The sequence below is a fragment of the Narcine bancroftii genome, chromosome 2 (genome assembly GCF_036971445.1).
Source record: "Narcine bancroftii isolate sNarBan1 chromosome 2, sNarBan1.hap1, whole genome shotgun sequence".
NCBI classification, from domain to species: domain Eukaryota; kingdom Metazoa; phylum Chordata; class Chondrichthyes; order Torpediniformes; family Narcinidae; genus Narcine; species Narcine bancroftii.
This window is the reverse complement of record NC_091470.1, coordinates 346,027,147-346,049,959: the sequence shown is the minus strand read 5'-3', so window position 1 is coordinate 346,049,959 and position 22,813 is coordinate 346,027,147. Positions and strand designations below refer to the sequence as shown.

The 22,813-nt window shown below is 40.3% G+C and overlaps 1 protein-coding gene and 1 long non-coding RNA gene across 2 annotated transcripts in view; both read left to right on the top strand.

The window, feature by feature from the left end:
* The first annotated feature begins 1,667 nt into the window (after positions 1-1,667).
* Positions 1,668-4,262, top strand: LOC138752809 (uncharacterized). Its single transcript, XR_011350960.1, has 3 exons — positions 1,668-1,721; positions 2,815-2,868; positions 4,209-4,262. It is a non-coding gene; the product is annotated as an uncharacterized lncRNA (long non-coding RNA).
* Positions 4,263-4,405: 143 nt separating this feature from the next.
* Positions 4,406-22,813, top strand: part of LOC138755742 (collagen alpha-1(XXII) chain-like) — a 106,557-nt gene continuing 88,149 nt past the window's right edge. The window contains exons 1-8 of the mRNA XM_069922248.1: positions 4,406-4,454; positions 4,571-4,615; positions 6,037-6,099; positions 7,832-7,885; positions 7,973-8,005; positions 9,926-9,979; positions 15,703-15,756; positions 21,038-21,091. Of these exons, the coding sequence (XP_069778349.1) occupies positions 4,595-4,615; positions 6,037-6,099; positions 7,832-7,885; positions 7,973-8,005; positions 9,926-9,979; positions 15,703-15,756; positions 21,038-21,091 (333 nt within the window). The 5' untranslated portion in view covers positions 4,406-4,454; positions 4,571-4,594. The remainder of the gene's footprint in view (positions 4,455-4,570; positions 4,616-6,036; positions 6,100-7,831; positions 7,886-7,972; positions 8,006-9,925; positions 9,980-15,702; positions 15,757-21,037; positions 21,092-22,813) is intronic.

Sequence of the window (22,813 nt, the reverse complement as noted above, 5' to 3'; positions counted from 1 at the left end):
AGCATCTATATATGCCCAGGCCATAACATCCCACCACCATGTTTCATGGATGAGGTGGTATACTTTGGATCTTGGTTGCTTTATGCCTCCGCACTTTACTCTTGCCATCACTCTGATACAGGCTAATCTTGGTCTCAATTGTCCATGAAACCTTTGACCAGAATTCAACAGGTTTTTTTTTTCTTCCTAGCAAAATGTAATCTGACCATCTTGTTTTTTTGTGGCTAATTAGTGGTCTGCATCTTGCAGTGTGGCCTCTGTATTTCTGTTCATGAAGTCTTCTGAGGATGGTAGTCATTGACATATCTATTCCTGCTTCCTAAAGAGTGTTTCTGATCTGTTGGATGGATGTTTGGTGATTTTTCTTTATTATGATATGAATTTTTCTGTCATCAACAATGGAGATATTCCTTGGCCTACCAGTCCTTTTGCAATTACTGAACTCTGCAGAACATTCTTTCTTCTTAACGATGCTCCCAACATTTGATGTAGGTCAACAATGTCTCTTACTGTCTTATTCTTGTTTTTCAGCCTCATAATGGCTTCTTTTACTTTCATTGGTACAATTCTGGTCCTCACGTTGAAAAATGGCAACTATAGACTCCAAAGGTGATGAAAAGCTTAGAAGTCAGCTGAGTTCTCTTATATCTGCACCAGAGTACTCACAAACACCTGTGAAGCCAAATGTTCCTAACATTATGGTGCCCTGAGATGAGAGGAATCATGCACAAAGATTGCTGGTTAAATCAAAATGTATGTAAATAACCTTTAAGAAAATCTGGAATGTGCACTTTAATCACATGTGAATTGTTTGATTTTAAATTTAAAACTGTGGAGCACATAAAGGAAAAAAAAAAATCCCTTTGCCCCAAACGTGGAGAGCATTGTAGATGTCCTTGAATTCCAGGTATTCTAGAGCTTAGTGGAGAGTTAGGAGATAGATCTGTATGGCCAGAAGTCAAAATGAAGTGAGTCAAGACTGGCTGGTAGGCTAGAGTTGATGTGAGCCTTGACCAGCCTCTCAAATCACTGATAGGGGATGTGAATGCCGTTAGTTGGTAGTCATTCAGGACCATTGTTGTGCTTTGCTTCAGTACTAGTATGAGGCAGTGGAGACTTGTTGGCATACAGGGAGATTAAAGATAGCAGTGAATACTTCTGTCAGTTGATCTGTTCATCCACTGGAAGGTCACCTGCGTTTCAGCCACAGTGACTGTGCAACATGACTTGTAGTAATTGATGTGTATGTCACCCTCCCTACTAGCTCTCTGTTCGAAGCAGGCAGCGACACATAGGGGAGTGCTCTTTATTGCATGTTGTGCTGCTTGTTTAGCTTTGTGCTCCATGATAGGATACACATCCAACCATAAAAGCCATGTGTCCCTGATGCTCTCGGTGTGGCTTGGCGGAGATTGTACTTGGATCTCTTGTGGAGGGCCCCATCTCCTGACTTAAATGTTCCTAACCTGGTCCTAATTTCCAATTGAGGAACACTTTCATTATCTCCTTGGTCACTTAGACTTACTGATGGCATCTGCGATGGCTGTTGTGGTGCACTCATCCAGGTTGTTCACCGAATCCCTGAATTTGAGGGGCTCAACCATTTACAGGTGAATTCACTGAGCCATTGGGGGAATGGAGAATGAAGTATTTGCTCTTTTATCTAGGGTATTAAAGGAGAAGCAGGTCTTCCTGGAGCACCTGGCCTTCCCGGAGAACAGGTGAGAGGAATGTTCCAACTCAAAGAAATATTAAGATATCAGAGGAAATGTCGATTTTAATTATTATTGAGTTAGTAAACTTAATACTGTATGATGTTTTATTCCTTTTAAAGATATTGTTTAATTTTGCCAAGCAGAATTAGGCTATGCATTACTTAATGTGATCATGATGGCAAAGAGGGAGGCGTGGTTAGCATAGCAATGCCGTTACAGTTCAAATCCAGCGCTTTCCGCAAGGAGTTTGTACATTCTTCCTGGGTCTGCATGAGTTTTCTCAGGGTGCTCCAATTGCCTCTCAGCCTTCAAAAAGTACCAGGTCGTAGATTAATTGGGGTATTTAGGTGGAACGAGCTCGTGGGCTGCAGGGCCAGTATGTCTAAATTAAAGTAATTTTGTTTCTAAAAATGTGGTGGCTTTCCACTATTAAATGTATCTAATTAGTCAACAGGACTCAACTTTGTGATATTAATCGTGGAGCAGCAGAACCCATCCAACATCACTTATATTTTTTAGTGACAGATCCTCTCTCTCACCCATGAATTTTGCTGTGCAAAATAGGAACCTTGAGCCACATCATTAATTTTTATTGCCAGAAAGTTATGGCCTGTTATCTTCTAAATCTGAATAATCTAGAATGCATTTTCCAACTTTATTTTTACAAAAGCCCTGTCTGAAGAGATGGTTTGCAAGGATGAAGAGGTAGATTCTCTATAAATCACTGAAAGCTGACAAAGGATTAACAAATCATTTTATATCTATTTTTATTTTCATTCATTTCACTGTATTATTAGCTAATCAAAACATCTGCGGTTACTTCAGCCTTTGTTTTTCACAGCTGACATTTATGATGTAGAGGTTTGAATAAGTGAACAATCACTACATTGTAAAGAAAGGAATATAGAGACATTCTCAAGAGCAACCAATTTCTACTGGTTAAATGAGAGAATGATTGGAGACAGATGTCAGGGACTCCGCCATACCTTTTGAGGAAGTGTAATTATAGGGGTGCACTTGGAACAGAGGATGATTCTGTGCAGTCATTTAATGACATTACAAATTTGAAGCCAAATAATTAACACATTCAATTTGTTAGGGGCTACCAGGAGAAACTGGATTTCCAGGAAAACCAGGATCAGTGGGAAAACCGGTAAGCAATCTTCATCCACAAAAGGGGCTGGAGAGGAGAGGGGAGGGGTGCGAACCTTAAACTTGCTACATAAGGTTAGCTACACTTCATTTATTTCTCATAAGAATTGACTTCATCAATATCTTTAGCCAAGATATTAAATCATTTATTTGAGTTGAAGTACCAGAGGCCTTTTGTTCTGTTGTTTCAATACCATCATTGCTGGGGGCATGAGCATTGGGGGGGGGGGGGGGGATGCAGAGGGACAACACACACACATACTCTCTCTCTCTCTCACTCAAACACACACACACACTCTCTCAAAGACACACGCACTCTCGCTCACTCAAACACACACACACACACACACACACACACATACACACGCACACCCTCTCGAAGACACACTCTTTCTCTCAAACACATACACGCTCTCTCACTCAAACACACCTACACACACACACACACACAGTTACTTCAGTCATCATTAAGCATTCAAGTCTGGATGTTTATGTGAATTTTGGTATCAAGTATTGTTTAAATACATCCAGTTGAAAGATGTCAGATTGTAATTTCTGTGCACATCTTTGCTGATGTTAATTGCAGAACTTGATTTCATGGAATAACAGAAGTTTGCAGCACAGAAGGTGACCCATCATATCTATGCCATTCATAAATTGAACTGTTAGGTTTCTCACACTTCTCAGCACTTGCTCCATTACATTGGCGTTTCTCGTATCGTCAAATGCTTATTTTGTCCCCGTTTATCAAAGAGGGAACAAGGATGGATAAATGAGGATAATTTAATGTAAATTGGTTAGCACAACCTCCTTGGCAAATGCCTAAAGTAGGCATTGAGTCCGAAAAGATAAAATATTTGTGTAGGATCATTTTCAAAAATGATGACTAGGTTAGATAACAACCCAGTCCAACCCAAGATTCTTCAACAATATAACTGGCAACAAACAGAAAAAAAAAGTTCTTCCAAAAGTAAGCTCTACAAGGGATCCAGGAAGAAAGGAAACTGCTTTTGATTCCATTGTTCTTCTGTTGGGAATTTACATATTTACCACTCAATTTTCTAGCTGTTCAGAAATGTAACATTTTGTAATTTTGCTGCTTTCCAAACACAACTGTTGTCATTTGCTCTAAATATAATTTTGTTTATATAGTTGCTGTCCTCGGGTTAACAGTGACAATCTTGCTAATTAAAGATGATGAATACTCTTCCTCTAATCTTGATGGAAAATCATCGATGAGAAACATTTGTAAAACTTTAGTCTGAGATTGTGCTCTAATCCATTTTCCAACCTTGTCATGCTTTGCTACATTTCTAATGTTTTCAATCAATGTGTTTACAGGGCCCACCTGGGGTAGATGGAAAAAGTGGTTTTCCTGGGCCTCCAGGAATGAAGGCAAGGATTCATTATATTTTGTATATGGAAACTAAATGTAAATGAAAGGATAAGAATTAAATTGGCCCATTAGATTGAAACAGTTATTTGCAAATAATGCTGAATGATTCTCCTTGATTTGCCTTTTCAATAACTCAGGGGCAAGATGGAGGACGAGGACAAGATGGTATACCTGGAAAGCCAGGTGAAAAGGTGAGCGAAAATGGTCAATTGATTTACTCAGGGTTAAGAGTTATTATCTGTTTATAACGTATATAATTATTAGTGTGGCAGCAGAGTTGCTAACTTATGTTTTACCTATTTCATAGGGAGAAGCAGGGAGTCCAGGTATCATGGGCCTTAGTGGAAAAAAGGTAAGGGAAGACTTTCAAAACATACTTTTCTGAGAAAGTCACTCTACATTCTCCTGATTCAAGTAGTTCCTTCTTCATCTCTGAACATTTTCAAATGCTGACAAGACCCCAACAGATCTCTGATATCTCCATCACAACTTCAATACTGGTCAACTTTCAGGGACAGATGCCAATCAGAGATTCGGCATCTTTGCTTTAGAACATCTCAGGTCCCAAACTTCTTTCTGCCACCCTCAATACCTTTTGTTCTGTCCAAACCCCACTGCTGCCCACCCTCAAAAGTACATAAAGCTGTTTGTTTATGTTCTTCTCTTCCCTGCATCTTGCAGGAACCATTTCACATCACCGACCCTCTCCAGGATCAGTAGTCAACAATCTGCTTCAGTGGCTGTGGACGAATATACGTGCAGCATGGTGTGTGAACAACCTCACCAGGAACTTCCAATGCCCTGAGGAAATCATGTCTTGGTCAATATTATCCTGAAATTTAAGTAACCTATAAAGGAATTATGCATAATTTTAACTGAGGAAATCTCTCCAAACCTCCTGTTGCACCCCTTTCTCAAATACCTCACTATCATAGGAATATATGGGTTGGCTGAAGGGCCTATACTATGCTGTATTGTTCTATGTTGTATATCACTCCAACACACAAAGACAAATCTAGCTAATAGTCACTTTTATATTAACTTGGGGATATTTGAGTTAGCAAACCTTGGACACAATTACCCTTTCATACAAATTCACTTCTTGCTGTTTTAAAGACAAACATGTTGCTGAATTTTCCATCTGCAGTTACTGGTTTAACAAGACACACATCAGTAAAAATACAATCATCTGAATGGTGCTGGTCATAGCAGAAACACATGGAATGAATCACTGGAACCTGTGCTTGGTCAGTCTAACATAAAGGCGTGATGAAAGTTTTGGCACCCATTAAATAACATCACAGCAACTGTGGGAAGTCAGAAGTGCTGCTTTTACCTTGAATTTGTTAAAAGAAAATGGAGTTGATAGCTGAAGTGACTTCGAATTTGAGGCCTGGAAGCCCAACTAACGAAGAATTGCTGAGTATACAAAGAATTACTACAGGAGCACAGCAAGTCAAGCAACATCCAAGTGTAGACATAGTCAGGGTTAAACTCTGAACTCATTATCGTGACTTGATGAAGGATTCAGTCACAAATTGTTGACTGACCTTTCTATACGTGAATACTGTCTGACCTGCTTAGTTCCTCCAACAATTTGTTGCTATTGTGTTTCTGTAATGAAGAATGGCCATTGAGAGGCATCATTTAATTACCTTGCTACAAAGCAATTTTGTTCACTTTAAATTCCAGTTTAGAATTGTATACATTTGAAATTGATTTAATCACTGCCATTAGTGCTCTTACTTACGTACATATTTAATGATCTCTCAGGGAGAACCAGGCCTTCCAGGATCACATGGTCTGCCAGGTTCAATGGGATTGAAAGGAGATAAGGTCAGTGACTTTGATTCATCTCTCAAGGATTGAATGGGTTGTCATATTAAGTAATAAAATCTATGGTTTTGTATGAAATCCAACTACAGATGGTCATTGGGAAAAGTGAAACTATAATCTGCAGGGCCCTCTACTCATCAACGTCAAATCCAAAGCCCACATCATGTTCATCATTGATTGCTAACCTATCTCGAGAATGTAACATTGCCACCTCCGACTTTCTGATGCTGAACCCTCATTCATACTTCCAGTTCCCAATTTTTTCCTGGCTAGCCTTCCGTTCCACCCTCCCACCCCTAGGAAGGCATCTCACACGTCTGAGTGAAGGGCTCACTTGTGTTTTGCTCCTTAAGTTGAAGTGGCTCTGCTTTGTTCGGCGACACATTCCTCAGTGGTTTGCTGTGACTGATTGCTGTTGCCATCAAGGAGATTCTCCGGGAGGAAAAGAAAAAGCCTTACTCGAAGAATCGTGATTTTTTTTAAAAAGAAAAAAATTTCTTTGAGGCCTTAGAAGTTCAGTCATTGGGTGCATTGTATTGGAGACCAAGAGTAACTTTTGAGCAGCAAAGAATCAGGATTTAAATCTGCAGAGAATATTGGAATTAAATACGAATGGCCATAAACTTAATGGATAGTAGAGCAATGTCAAGAGATCTTGTGGTCAAATTTTGTTTCTATAAAAGGCTTGTTTACTTGCTTTCATTTACATTTGAGCAGAAAATATATGAGATCTCCATACAGCTTCCTTGTGTTTCTCTACTGGTTCTAATTTTTTCAACTTCACACACGCATGCGCACACTTACAGACATGCACCACAGATGGACGGACACACATACTCTCTCCCTTTCTCTCTCACCCCTCATTGATCTTGCTCCAAGTTTATATTTATCGTCACATGAACTGAGTTACAGTGAAAAGGTTTATTCCGGGTGCTTTCCTGAACGTCTATCCATACATAGTCCACCAGATAAAACACAGTAAGAGAGCAGAGTTGAATGGTGTAAAATAAACATTATTTATACGGTGGAAGGCAGTCTGATATGGAGAGGGAGGGTTTGGTGGGATGAATCTTCAATATGTTGGCTATATTTTTGAGCCATCAGGAGTGTAGATTTAGTTGAGGGAGGTTTCTGTGATGGTCTGAGCTGTGTTCACAATTTTTGGCAGTTTATTCTGGTGGTCCATGCAAAGCGTGGTAATAAAACGCGGCCACGATTTTTGCCATTTTCCATTTTCACCCCAAGAACTGGTCCCTGCAAACAGGCACAGTTTTTTCCCAGCATGCTTGTGTAAAATAAAAGATGTGGATTACTGTACATGCCAATAACCTGAAATTAAAGTGGGAAATGCTAGAGATGCTCAGTAAGTCAGGCAGCGTCCAAAGAGCAAAACTAGAGTTCATTTGGATCATGGACTTTGCATGAGAAATCCAAAATGAGAATAGGGCAGGTGCTGGGAATCTGAAATAAAAACAAAAAAAACCAAAAAAAATTGCCAGCACTGGTCAGCTTGTCCGGCTATTATCTGAACAAGAGACAGAATTAAGGTTGAGCGTAAAGGATTAATATTTGATAAATTTCTCTCGACACAGTGGTATTTCTTGCATATTTGTGTTTCATTGACCTTGTGCACATAACTGAGGCTTTCCATGGAAATGTATTGATGGTGCAGGAAATGTGGTTTGTTTGTATATATTTTGACTCCTATAAGTGTCATGTTTTGTTTTCTCAGGGCAAACAAGGAGATCAAGGGCCAACTGGTCCAAAGGCAGAAAAAGGCGAAAAGGTGGGAAACATTGAATTAAAATAAGGATATAAATTTATTGGTGGATTGGCCCATATTTACAGATGGTTTCTTTATCTCATGTCCTAGGGATCTCCTGGTTCTCCAGGATTACCAGGGTCGGTGAGTAAAAGCAAAGAATGAACTTGATGGCTTAAAATTACATGTTACATCAGTTTAAAACCGGCATATTTTGTATGATATTCCAAGAGCCATGGGATGGTCCTAGTGATTATATAATTTTACAATAGTAACATATTCAGAGTTCCTGGAGTTGTACTCTGGTCCAGATTTTGGAGATGCCCAAAGCAATGATATATGATTTGTCAGACTGCTGCAAATACTTTTCCAGACATGTATAATGAAGGAAAAATGATGGTATCATGGCAGGTCATTATCAATGAATGATAGACATCTAAAAGCCACAGGCCAGTCACAAGCACATTGACTGATGTAAATAATACATTGGTCAACCAACCAAAGCATTTGCATGCAAGTATTCTATAAGTTATTCTAAATTTATTCATTACCCTCTTTTCTTTCTGCCCCCCCAGCCACTGATGGCTATACCTGGGATTGGAATAAACACCAGATTTCTTTAATGTGGGGATACTTCTTCAGGGCATGTAGTAAAATAGTTAAACAAATGAAGGAACATTGAATTGGCCAAAGAACTCTAATTTGTATTTTCAATTGCACAATGCCACATGTTTTTTTTAAAATTCTAATCATAGCTGGTTTGCAGCTAGATGGAGCTTGACGAGAGCAGAGATCTGCTCAGACGTGAAATTAAAACCTGAATCCAACCATGACCAATCTACATAAATCAAGCCATGGGCTTGTAGCAAGCGCTACAGCAGAGACTGGAAGAACGACACACACTCAATGCAGTTATAGTAAAGACTGTTTTATTGCTCTCCCTGCCCTTCTATAGGCCCAGTTTCCCGCCACTAGGCCCAGTTTTATCGCTGCTGCTGGTGGAAGTAACTTAAAGGGCGGTTCAGCCGTTGATTGGTTGGTGTTCCTGCTGCGCAGGCTGTCAGCCAGAAAGAAAGGCCATTAGCCTGCACGGGCTTTGCAAGATTGCTATGTTTGTCTGTAATTTTGTGTATCAGGTTGCCTCCTGGGTAGTAGGCCACTGCAGATTTGTCCTGACTCTAGTTCGCTTGGGCTTGGATCTGGTTGCCCAACAAAGATGTTTGACTGGGTATGACCATCCTATAGTTAACTCTGGATACTAAAGGTCTCAGCAGATCCCTGAAGGAGATATCTTTCCATTTAAAAATTAAAAGCAGGTTACAAATGGATTTTTTCTTTAAGGCTGCAAGTGGACAAATTGTTTAAAAGCACTCCCAGTTTAAGTTCATACTTGGCAATAAACTACTGAGTGACAGCCAAGATCTATTGGGCAAGAACTTCTAGTAAGAGGTTATGGGGAACAAATTAAGTTTTAGTCACTTGAATGGATAGCTGCCGTGCAATTGTCTTCCAATTTGGGAATCTTGATTCGATTAACTTCATTGGATTTGAATTTCTGACGTTATGTTATGTGACACACATAGAAATAAATATGAGATGAATTCCTTCCTTATTTCCTTTGAGGGAAGTTAGAAGATTAGGCATAAGATGCCCCACTTTCAAGTTCCCTTAAGGAGATGCATTGTTCATTCGTCATTTTTGGAAAAAGATACTGAAACTCCAAAAAATGGAATTTTGGGAGAAACCTTTCATCAGGGAATGCAATAATTCAGAATGTTTATTCACAAGCAAATGTTCAGCAACTTCTTCCCCTGCTGAATCCACATTCAATGGATGATTTTTTTTTTTAAAAGTAAAATTCTGTTGAGGTTGGCAAATTAATACAAGTGGAAAATTTACAGAAAGCCCAAGCTGCTTGGTATTTTCTTACATTTCTCACAACATGAAATCGAGGATCACAGGTACTTAAATTTACAGAGAAGATCCCTTCTTAGGAACCAATCATTGTAATTCTGGAGAACAACTTATTCACAGCCATTTCTGTTATCTTCTCATTTCCACCAGGACTTGAACAGAGGGAAGGGAGAGAAAGGAGATCCTGGAGAACCAGGAGAGCCTGTAAGTATAAGCCCTTTGAATGTTTAAAGCATTAATTTAAATTACATTGGACAAGAATTTTTTTCAAAAGCGTTTCTTCCTGGGAAAAATACATGGGAATTATGAAAGACATTTTCAAGCTGAACACAAAGATAATTTCAGATGTTTGGTGGTTGGTAGGGATCCTCAATAATCCTTTGAGCCCTATTTAAGCAACAACTCCCAGTGAATGTCGTCAATAGAAGAAAGAGAGACCCCAGTGATCTTCTTGGACACTTTAATGATCCTCTGCATTGACTTCCAGTCCAATGCTTTGGAACATTGATGCAGCCGAACAAGACACTCTCAATGGTGCTCAGGTAAAATGTTATCTTTGCAAAACTGAGCAACCATCCTTAAAAGCTGTCACCTATTAGAACCATGGGCAAAAGTTCATTCAGGATAGGTTTTATTTTCAATCAAATTTCACCATTAGACTGTAGGAGAGATGTAGCCATCACCAATTCTTCATCAATACATGTCCTTCCATAAGCAAAATGTTCTCCAATTCCATAATGTTCAATTCCATTCACAAGGTTCAGCCAAGGAGGTCGTCCATGTCTCTGTGCAACAAGAGCCAGGCAACTAAAATTTGTGCAATACAAGTGTGGATATTGACTGTTTCTAACAAGAAACAATTTAACCATCTATCCTTGATATTTAGTGCCAATACCATCACAAAATCCATCACTATTATCTTGGCAAGGGTCATCATGGACCAGAAACTCAATCACTTAAATAATGCAAGCACCAAAGCAAATCTGAGACTAGGTATCATTGAGTGAGGTTTTCACCTTCTATCTCTCAGAGCCTTTCCACCAGATACACAGTATATTACAAGTGTGAGGGATCCACTTGCAATGGATAAATACAGTTTCAATATTGCTCAATGAACCCTTGAATTTAGTGTTAAGAAACTCAGTGCATTTAATTAATAGCCATCATCTTAAATATTCAATCCATCACATGGTTACAGCATGCCCCCATCGAGAAACTATACAGCAGTTACTCACCTATGACACTCTAAATGCTCATCTCAAACACTGGGACATCTACAATCAAGAAAAAGTTTGAGCTTCTGGTTTACTCTAGATTTATGGATCTCCATAGAACATCACAGCACAGAAACAGCCCCCATTTGGACCTTCTAGTCTGTGCTGAACCATTTTTATGCCTTGTACCACTGACCTGCTCCCAGCTCATAACCCTCCATGTCTCTCCCATCCATGCCCCTGTCTAAATCCTTAAATGTTCATATTGAGCCTGCATTCACCACTTCAGCTACCAACTCGTCCCACCACTCTCTGTGCACAAAAGTTCCCACTAAACTTTTCCACTTTCACCCTTCACCCATGTCTTCTGGTTTGTATTTCACCTGCCCTCAGAGGGGAGAGAAATTTACTATATTTACTCTGTCTATTCCGCTCACAATTTTAAATACCTCTATCAAATCTCCCTTCCTTCATTTATCCTCCAGGGAATAAAGTCCTAATCTCTTTAACATTTTCCTGTAACTTAGTTCCTGAAGTCCAGACAACATCCCAGAAAATTTTCTCTGCAATCTTTTTATCTTATTGATATCTTTCCTGTAGTTAGGTGACCAAAACTGCACACAATACTCTAATTATTAATGCTTTTACATCCCATTTCATATCTTCAACACTTTGATTTTTGAAGGCAAACATGCCAAAAGATTTATTTACAACCCCATCCACCTGTGACACAATTTTCAGGAAATTATGTATCTGTATTCCCAGATCCCTCTATTTTACCGCGCTCCTCTGTGCCCTACTATTTACTGTGTACGTCACTTCTGGGTTTGTCCTTCAAAAATGCAACACCTCACGCTTGTCTGCATTAAATTCCATCTGCCATTTTTCATTCAATCTATCCAGCTGGTCCAAATCCCTCTGCAAGCTTTGAAAATCTTCGCTGTCCACATGCCTCCAATCTTAGTGTCATCTGCAAACATTGATATCAATGACAAACAACAATGGTTGCAGCACCGATCCCTGAGGCACACCACTAGTCACAGGCCTCCAGTGTGAGAAGTAATCATCCACCACTACTCTCTGGCTTCTCCCATCCAGCTGTAGTCGAATCCAGTTTACTACTTCATCCGGAATACCAAATGTCTACACATTCCTGAGTAACTGTCGTGGTCATGTACTTACCTTTGTCGAGAGGAGGAAAGTGAATGTCAGGATCTCCCATGTGGCAGTGAGCCAATGAGAAGGTCAGAGGAGTTTAGCTAAGTGGTGTTTGGGGAGTTGAATAATGCAATGTTTTGTCAAGTGAATAATAAAAAGAAAGTTGACTTCATGGCGTGCTGAAAGAAATGAGTGAATGTATTCTTTATTTCTTTGTAAGCTGTGTTAAATCAGTGCTGTTACATAACCTCCTATATGGGGCCTTGTCAAAAACTTTACTAAAATCCATGGGGACACATCTACAGCCTTTCCTTCATCAACTTTCTTGGTAACCTCCTTGAAAAACTCAATAAGATTGGTTAAACATGACCGACCATGCACAAAGCCATGTTGACTATCCCCATTCAAATAATTCTGTATCCGATCTCTTCGACCACCATCCAATAATTTACCTACTACTGAGATCAGGCTTATTGGCCTATAATTTCCAGGGTTACTTTTGGAGCCTTTTTTAATCAACAGAACAACATGAGGTACCCTCCAAACTTCCAGCATCACGCCCATGGTGAAGGACGTTTTAAATACTTCTGCAAGACTCCCTGTAATTTCTGCACTAGCCTCACTCAAGGTCCAAGGGATTATCTTGTCAGGTCCTGGGAATTTATCCACCCCTATTTCCTTTAAGACAGCAAACACCTCCTTTAATCTGTACGGCTCTGTGATCTCACTGCGTGTTTTCTTTACTTCCCACGACTCTGCCATTGATTTCCAAAATACTTTCTCTGCGCTTTCTTTTCTGAAAGCAAACCTAAAATATCTGTGTCATTTGTGGAATGATCTCACCAGGAGAACAGCAACCATTCAAGAAATCAAGTCAACCCCCCACTTCGGTTTCACAGGTCTGAAATGTCAGCTCAAAAAAAAAATCAATTTTAAGAAGTACCACCTGGTGGCAGCAAAGACAAGAATATGGCTAGCATTTCTAATAGAAAAACTTTGTTTCCTGGTCTCTTTTGTCTTTACGCAGCAAATTTGTCTCAATGTATTTTGAATAATTAATTAAATTAAGTAATGTACATTGATGACCTGTTTAGTTCTATTGTTTACTTCCAGTTACCACAGGCAAAAAACATACAGAATGCTGGAGGAACTCAACCAGTCTTGCAGCGTCCATTGAAAGTAAAGATTAATTACCGATGTTTCAAGCCTTCTTTAAGGTTAAGTAAAAAAAACAGGCAACCGTTTGAATTAAAGGCTGGGAAGAGAAAGGGGAGAATGTGAGGGGGAGGAGCCCAGACCAAAGGTGTTATTTGGATATTATAAGAGGGAAGCTGAGAATTTTCCCCTTCTCTCCCCAGTCTTTAATTCAGGGTCGTGCCTGCTTTTGATTATACCTTGAGGAAGGGCTCAGGCCTGAACCTTCAGTAATTAATCTTTACCTCCAAAGGACAATGAAAGACCGGCTGAGCTCCTCCTGCATTCCTGTGTGTTTTTAACTATAATCTCAGGGTCTGCAGATGTGTTTCCGTCCACACAGGGGCAACCCACCACCATTTAATTCATTTCCCTGAGTTTAAAGTGTCAGATTTCAAGGCACATAAAGTTAGTTATGGACTGCCCATAAGCAATGCCAAAACTTGTAGCCATTTGCTAGACATTTGATAAGCAAAGATGTGAAGGGTCACTGAATGCAGGATCAGATCAGCCACAATTTCATTAAATGGCCACAATCGGCTTGCGAGGTGGAATGACCTTTTCCAGAATCTGTATGTTTGTAAGCCAGATTAGAATGTGACTGAGCACTACATGTACCAGACAGACATTTGTTAAGCTTTTTAATTTATCATTGGTGCTGAATCAGAAGGAAAAGTAAAAGAACAGGCCTTTTGGCTCGAGATATCTGCACTGAACCTGATGCCAAATAAAATGATATTTCTTCTGTTCCCAGTATTCCCTGACTATTGATGAATCTATCCAGAAACCTCTTAAATGATACTGTTATGTTTGCTTCCCCCATTATCCTTGACAGCCTGTCCCAGGCACCGACTACTCTCTCCGCCTCCCACACATTTCCTTTAAATGTCCCTCCCCCCCCCCCCCCCCCCCCAACATTAATTGCATGTCCTGCAGTGTTTGATGATTTCACCCTGGGGAAAGGATTCAGATCATTTCCCCTACCTTTACCTCTCACAGTGTTATAAACTTCTAACAGCTTTAAGAAGTGGGCACAATAGTCAATGCTAACATATCAGTGCAGTCATGAGTAACGTGGTGGGGTGAGGTGGAAGCAAGCAAGCTCAAACTCAAAAGACTGTTCAACAGGCTTGATTTCCAGTAAAAGTCTGAACACCAGTGCAAGCCTGGTGGCTCCCCATGTTACAGGCTCAGGGTTCTATTCAGGTCAGCTGATTAACAGCCGGCAAGAGGTGGTCTTCCTTCAGGAACAGAAATTCCCCCCCCCCCCCCCCTTGCTGGTGATTGTATCGCCACAGAGAACACTGCACTACTCAAGGTGAGATTATTTGATAGACCCTTTTCAGCGTGGGGTGGGGAGTGTAAAGTACAAATGCTTGATTACCCCTTTGAAATACTCACAGAAATTAAACTATTCAGTGGTGTTGCTTGCAAACTCAAAGGCAAACAAAAATAATTGCTTATTAACTACACTTGAAAAACACCACATTGGTTTTAATGCAATACACAAAAGTGCTGGAGAAACTCAGCAGGTCACACATCTACAAGTAAAGTGGGTCATAAAGTGCTTTAGGATGCCCACAGGTGGTGAAGGACACCACATTAATGCATCTCCTTCCTCCTTTGCAGATGCTCAGTAGCTAAAACAGTTTCCTATAAACTATCCCCAAAAATCTCAGTGTAAAAATGAAATGCTACCCTTACTAGGTGAAGGAGTGCTTTCCCACTGGCTTTACATGTCGTCCATTATGCTTCCTGTAGCAGTTGCACATTAACTTCTTCTTCTTTGGCTTGGCTTTGCGGACGAAGATTTATGGAGGGGGTAAATGTCCACGTCAGCTGCAGACTCGTTTGTGGCTGACAAGTCCGATGCGGGACAGGCAGACACGGTTGCAGCGGCTGCAGGGGAAAATTGGTCGGTTGGGGTTGGGTGTTGGGTTTTTCCTCCTTTGCCTTTTGTCAGTGAGGTGGGCTCTGCGGTCTTCTTCAAAGGAGGTTGCTGCCCGCCGAACTGTGAGGTGCCAAGATGCACTGTTTGAGGCGATATCAGCCCACTGGCGGTGGTCAATGTGGCAGACACCAAGAGATTTCTTTAGGCAGTCCTTGTACCTTTTCTTTGGTGCACCTCTGTCACGGTGGCCAGTGGAGAGCTCGCCATAGAACACGATCTGCTGTTGAAACCGTAGAAGGACAGAGCTGATCGATCAAGCAATCAATGGATCAGATCTATTCACCACAGTAAGTTGGAGGACAAAATAGTTGGCATAATGATGCATTTACGGACCAGGAATTGATGTAGACTTTCTGATAAAGAAGAGTTGGGTTTTACAGTCACTACAATATGAAATGTTCTTATTTTAGGGTTCCCATGGAATACCAGGTGAAAGAGGGCCACAAGGAGTTCCAGGTTCTAAGGTAATGTAAATTTTCTTCAGAATGTATATTGGAGATTCTCTTTGATGGCACTCAAAATGAAAAGTGAAGCTGCACAATTAGTTGCTCATGCTGTGTCATGCAAGACATGCCTTGGAGAAGATGTCAGCAGAAGATGTGCACATGGTGCAATGAAAAGTTCAGGGGTCCATGTGCTAATCAATCAAGTGTAATTGGAGTATGAATATAATCTCTCTTGTAAGTAGACAGGAGTTGCCCAAGCAATGTGAAAACCACTCTGTGGTGGTACACCACCGGCCGATTACAGGGAGAAACCTCTGTACCTGCAGGAGTGTAAGGGGACAGGACAACACCTGAACGGCTGTCAATCAGTTGGCCTGAATGGATCAAGCCCCACCTGGTGGGGTGTCAATCACCCTCCGGGATATAAGCCTGCGCCGGCCTCCCAAGGCCTCACTCAGAGTTGCTGCAGCCACAGTCAGCCTGGCTCTGTGGAAGTCTCTGTGGATTAAAGCCTGTTGTGCAGTCTTTATCTTTGTGTGTGTCTGATTCTGGCTAACAGCGCACTGCACACTCATTGTGTTCAGGTTCCTGTACTGTGCCCAGTCCTGTACTGTGTCTGTTCTCAGCCATATGCCTAGTAGGTTTATCTGATCCCTAATCCCTGTGGAGAAGTCATTGAAACCAAGAATTCACCTTGCATGAAACACGATCACACAGGAGACTATAGGTGCTGGAATGTTAAGTTAAGCACAATCTACTAAAGGAACTCCAAGGGTTAAACAGCAACACTGAGAGAAAAAAAAAGAATGGTCAATGTTGCAGGCCAGAACCCTTCATCAGGACTGAGGGTGTGGAGGAGAGAAAGCTGGTAAAATGAGGTCAAAGTGGCAGAGGTATGATAAAAGCCAGTTGGAGATCAATGGACCAGAAATCCCTCAATGTCCTCAGTCCCACCCCTTTCACTACAACCTCATTCTACCAGCTCTCTCTCATCGACACTCTCAGTCCTGAGGAAGGGTTCTGTCCCCCAATGTTGACCACTGGTCTGCTTGACTTGCCGATTTTCTCCAGCAGTTTCTGTGAAATATGATCATGTTGGAGCATTCTAGAGATACTCTTAGAAGATGGCCCTCTTTGGGAAGATGACTGTAATGGATTGGTTGAAAATAAAAAAAAAGTGTTAATTTGCACTGTTCTGGGAACTGCTTTTGGATGTTTTTACTTGCTTGTTTTTGATTTTCTTTGTATTGGTGAAAAAAATTGTAATTTAAATATTTATAGAAGGGAAATACAAAAGGTTGAGCCTTGCTGTAATTTAAAAAGAGTTCGATAAATTTCCATGTTTTGTGGTCTTTAAAAGGTGTCAACAGGAAATTGTCCTGAAAAGATTTAATTCCAAAAAGGTTACCAAGAACTTATCCACAATTATTCGAAATAGGAAGATTTCAGAACACCTTTTTTAGGAATTTTTTTTAGACGTACAGCATGGTAACAGGCCATTTCGGCCCATGAGTCCGTGAGGAAAGCCCACACAGACATGGGGAAAATGTACAAACTCCTTACAGACAGCTCTGGACTGGATCCCATCACTGGTGCTGTAAACCGCTACGCCAACTGTGCTGCCCATATGAGTGGAGATTCTGATTTTGTACAATCAACGGGTGACATGGTTAGCGTCGCAGTTAGCACAATGCTGCTGCAGCACCAGCTATTAGGAACGGGGCTGGTAAGGAGTTTTTACGTTCTCCCAGTGTCTGCGTAGGTTTCTCCCCAGGGGCTCTAGTGTCCTCCCAGCATCTGAATCGTACTGGGGATTGTAGGTCCATAAGGTGTAATTGGGCAGCATGAGTGCGTTGGCTGAAAGGGCCTGTTACTGGGCTGTAGGTCTAAACATTTTTAAAAATGTAAAAAAAAAACATTTTAAAATTCCAATGCAAACTGTACTTAATAATGCAATTAAATAAGAAAATCTACAGATGCTGAAGTTGAGTGCAATACACAAAAGTTCCGGAGAAGTTCAGCAGGTCAAGCAATATCCATAAGAATTTAAAGGCAATAAATGTTTTGGGTCCCAAGCCCTTCATTGGGAATCCTGCCCAAAACATAGACTATTTTTGCCCACAACTTCTTGTCAAACTTACTTGCATGACACAATCAGTTAGTTTACTCTGAATTAGTACAATCTAGCATTGGTTTAACAGAAGTTTTTTGTTAAAATTTTAACTTGAAAATACGCTGCAGAATTTTTAAAACCAGTACCTGAGCAAACATTTGACGAATTCAGATTAAAGGGGGTTTTTCATCATAGCTGATCATTGTAAGGGCATTGACAGGATCTGTTAACTCAGCATTTCTCTCCACAGCTGTTATCTGAATTGCTGAGGGGTTCTCCAGCAATTTCTAATTTCATTTCAGATTTTCAGCATCTGCGGATGTCTTTTTGCTTTTAAAAACTATAAATGAATGAGCATTATTTGGCAATCTTTCTTGTCAAATGTCTTTTATTTTTCTTTGGCTTGGCTTCGCGGACGAAGATTTATGGAGGGGTATGTCCACGTCTGCTGCAGGCTCGTTGGTGACTGACAAGTCAGATGCGGGACAGGCAGGCATGGTTGCAGTGGTTGCAAGGGAAAATTGGTTGGTTGGGGTTGGGTGTTGGGTTTTTCCTCCTTTGTCTTTTATCAGTGAGGTGGGCTCTGCGGTCTTCTTCAAAGGAGGTTGCAGCCCGCCGAACTGTGAGGAGCCAAGATGCACGGTTGGAGGCGAGATCAGCCCACTGGTGGTGTCATCATTTGGGTTCCAGTCTGAATCTGATGAGTCGGCTTCCCATTTGTCGTTAGTGTCCCACACTAAATCATTCTCTGTGCCATCCATTGCACCAGAGATACCGCACCTTTCGAAAGATTTGATTATAGTCCCTACTTTCTCTTTATCCCATGCTTTGATCACAAAGTCACACAACACATCAAGTGATGCAGCATGCATTGCCCTGCCTTTTGTAAAGGATTTTTCTGCACTCGTCATCCAAATATTCCATTCTTCATGCACACAATCTTTAAATGGCTTGTTGAAGCAGACATCTAGTGGTTGCAATATAGAAGTCAAACAAACTCGGTTAACAGCAATGAAAGTATTATCTAGTGCTAATCTATTTTTAGTGTACTCAGTTAAATAGCTGCAAAGCATATCCCAGACCAACAAACTCCATTCTTTGTGTAAACCACCTGTCCGCCTATTCCACGCATTGTCTATCCATAGTTTTACACCATTTCATCCATCTATCCTTTTTCATGAAAATATACAAAAATATCTGCTTGGAATTTTATTTTAGGTTTAAGTTTGCACGCGAAGATTACCGTTGAGCATGCACAATAACTCCACCAAAATCCTGGTCCTTTCGTGTCCTGTACTTCTGGTTTGCGCAGTTTTCACACCTTTACATTCCACTGTTTTATTGCCAATAGTGTCAAAATTCATGGAGGTTTCATCCATGTTTCTGCTGGTGACATATAATAAATTGGTGAAAATTTATAACTTTATGATCAAGATCTTTTGGTAGTTTCTGAGCTATTTTTGTTTTTTGTCATAATACCAGATTTTTCCTGTTCATGAAATGGTTGCTGTACCTTTAAAATATTTACTGCGTTCTGGGTGCCACTTTGCCCACTTCAGTGCAAATAATCTGATTTTATTTCTCATGACTTTGGTAGCAATCTGTTCACGTACCCCATGCCGTGACATGATTTTCCAACTCTGGCCGACAAAGGAGTCCACTTCTCATTGAACATTGTTTCTTTTGTATTTTTCTTAAAGCATCTTCATTCTTTCTCCAATCCCTTACCAACTTCTCATATATCTCAAATGTCCTAGTAGTGGCAGCCCAGTTGCTGGATTTCTTGGCCATTTCTATTACTTTTAATATAAAAAAAATTCATACTTCCGTCAGTTTGCTGGAGGCTCCACGATAACAACCACCTTCTGGCAATGCCTAATAGCTCAGCTAGTGCAATTTGCTGGGGTGGGGGTTGACATAGACACAATATATGAAAATGAGGCTGAAAATGGGGCAATTTATCTGAAGGTCGACATATGCCGAAATAAACGTTATATTGCCATACACATAAACTCTTACTGCAGCCAAACAGATTTTTGTGGAAGAAAATCAACTGCAATCATATATATATTAAATTACACAAGTACAGAAAGAGATAATCAATTACAAAGATAGATTGACAATAAATATTCACAGTGACAATTAGAGAAAAAAAAAGTGTTCAGTAAATTATGTGACAGAGTATTTAGAGGTGGTTTGGAAGGAATTATTAGAGCAGCTTGCACACACATATTTTAAAATACAATATTTGCAGGACTTTTGCAGAGTGCTTTTTGCAGGAGGCAACAAAGTATCGACAGCAGCTTGCCTGGGATAGCATGTGATCTTTGCAGGCAGAAGAGAAGAGTTTTGGTCTCAGAGAAGGACGGAGTGAAACAGAGAGGAGAGACACAGAAATCAGTTCCAGAAGGACAAGCTGGCAAACTTTGGAAGGCTGCCTGGTCAAAGGAGAAGACTGGTGGTGTGAAAGGTGACCCGAAAGAAAGAGGATCATCTGGAGAAACCTGAAGGGGGCAAGTTTAGTCAGCAAGACTGATTGAGAAGGAATCAGTTGCGGATGTCCTGGAAAAGGAATCTCTCTCTGAAAACCGGCAAGAACCCTCCTGAGTGGTAACCATTTGCCTGTTAAGCATCAAAGACTGGTGAACTTTGTCAATGTTAACTTCTGTGCATAGTACAAGAATTGCCTGCAACCAGTGAGATTGGACTATGATCCAAAGAACTTTTGTAATCTTAAATGTACATTACACACACCTGCGCTTAGTATTAGAGAGGGTATTAAGTAGTTAGGTAGGTTAAGTAATAAGTTAAAGTTTAATTCTGTTTTCTTGTTCAAATATAATGAAAAACAATTTTTGTTTAAGTAACCCTGTATTTTGGTGCATATCTGTTGCTACTGGTTTTTGGGGTAACAATTAAATATTGCAATCGTGCAGACAGGTCTTTTTGAGGCCCTGGAGTATTTTACAATTAGGGTAGTAAAGGGAGGTTCAAGAGCCTGATAGCTCTTGGGGAAAAAAAACATATACAGTGTCAGTGAAGTCAACTTAAGAGAAATGAGGACAAAATGAATAATGCAATCAAATGACAATTTTGTGTTCCACATGCACTCGATCACAAATCATTCTGAAATTAATTCAGATCCATCAGAATCCACAGCTGATGTTATCTATCTTGAACTGTCAGGGTCAACAAGGCAATCCTGGACCACCTGGGATAGCTGGAGAAAAAGGTGACATGGTAAGTTATTTATATAAACCCCATTAATTTATTTCATACTTTAATAACATCTATTGCTTGTGTGTGCCCAGTCAAATAGGCTATAAACAAGAACAACACCTTTCTCAGAGGGAAATTAATGCAAATCCATCCCTGACAATTCTCCATAAATCTGTACATTTTATGCATTTAGTTTTCTCCACTAACATTTTAAATATAAGTCCAGATCATAACAATTTGCATTCTTTACCTCATCATCCTTTGCTTTTATCTTGCACTATTTTAAAGCTGGGCCCTTTGTTTCTAGATATTCCAGCCCATGGAAATCCTTTGTAGTTGTTTTTTTTTGCATTTTTGAATACCTCTGAATATCTTTGAATGCCAGTCTCTCCCCAGGACTGAACCCTGGTGGCCCTCCAGTGATCCTCAAAAGTCTGCAAGTACTGTGATTGCAGTGAAAATACTGAAATGCTGGAAGAACTCAGCCAATCTTTCTGCATCCACAGGAGGCAAAGATATATGGCCGACATTTCGGGATTGAGCCCTTCTTCAAGGAGTAAGCAGAAGGAGCAACAAAATAAAATGGAAGTCTCAGAATAGACAGTGCTGGCTGGGGGAAGAGTCCAGACCAACAAAAGGGGTTAATTGGATATGATAAGGGGAGAGGTAAGAATTGATAATGCAAATCTGGGTGAGAAGGTGGTCATAAAACTTGAGAGCAGCAGGGAATGCAGATGGGAGCAGTGACGGGGAGTCTCTTATTGATGCTGAAACACTAGCTGAGTTCCTCCAGCGTTTTGGTGTGTTTTTACCACAATCACAGCGCCTTCAGTCCTTTCATGATTCCTTATTGTGCCTTATTCGTTACAAATAGGCAGAATAATATTTGGATCATTATTGACCAGAAAAAAAAGGCATAATTTCCTCGTAACTCAAAGCCTGGAAATGGAACTGCACAATAATTTATCCGGAAGTGTTTCAATACTTAAGAAAATGTAGCAGGTCGGAGCTCAGTTAACCATGATAAATCACATAAACTAGCATTTCTACCACATCTCTAATTTAGAGAAAAGCACATGGACATAGGAAAATGTTCATATCCTCTTATTAGTGAGAAAAGAGGTAAAGGACATGATTTTCGGGAAATGACTGTGCTCTCCATTTTGACACACAATGCGTACCTTTCACCAACAGCCAACGTAATTGATTCTAGAATTATTTTGAAGTCTACCCCATTTGACTTTCCATTTCAAGTGAGGATCTTTGTCTGTTTCCACAAGAGTACCAGGACCTATTCAATATTACATCATAGAGTTTAGAGTTTTTATGAAGAAATCTCAAGTAGAAGAGACAAAGGGGAGGCCGTGGATGTTGTACATTTGGATTTTCAAAAGACTTTCAATAGGGTGCCGCATGTTAGGCTGCTTAATAAGGTGAGGGCCCATGGAATTACAGGGACGATATTAGATGGGATAGAAAATTGGCTGAAAAGCCAGAAGCAAAGGGTTGAAATGAAGGGATCCCATTCAGGATGGCTGCCTGTAACAAGCGGGGTCCGCAGGGGTCGGTCTTGGTGCTGCTGTTTATGAAGAAATCATAAAGTTGCAGAAGGATATAGAAAGATTAGGAGACTTGGAAAAAATATGGCAGATGAGATACAACATTGAGAAATGTACAGTTCTACATTTTGGCTATGGAAACAAATAGGCAGAATACTATTTGGATGAGAAAATTCAAACCTCA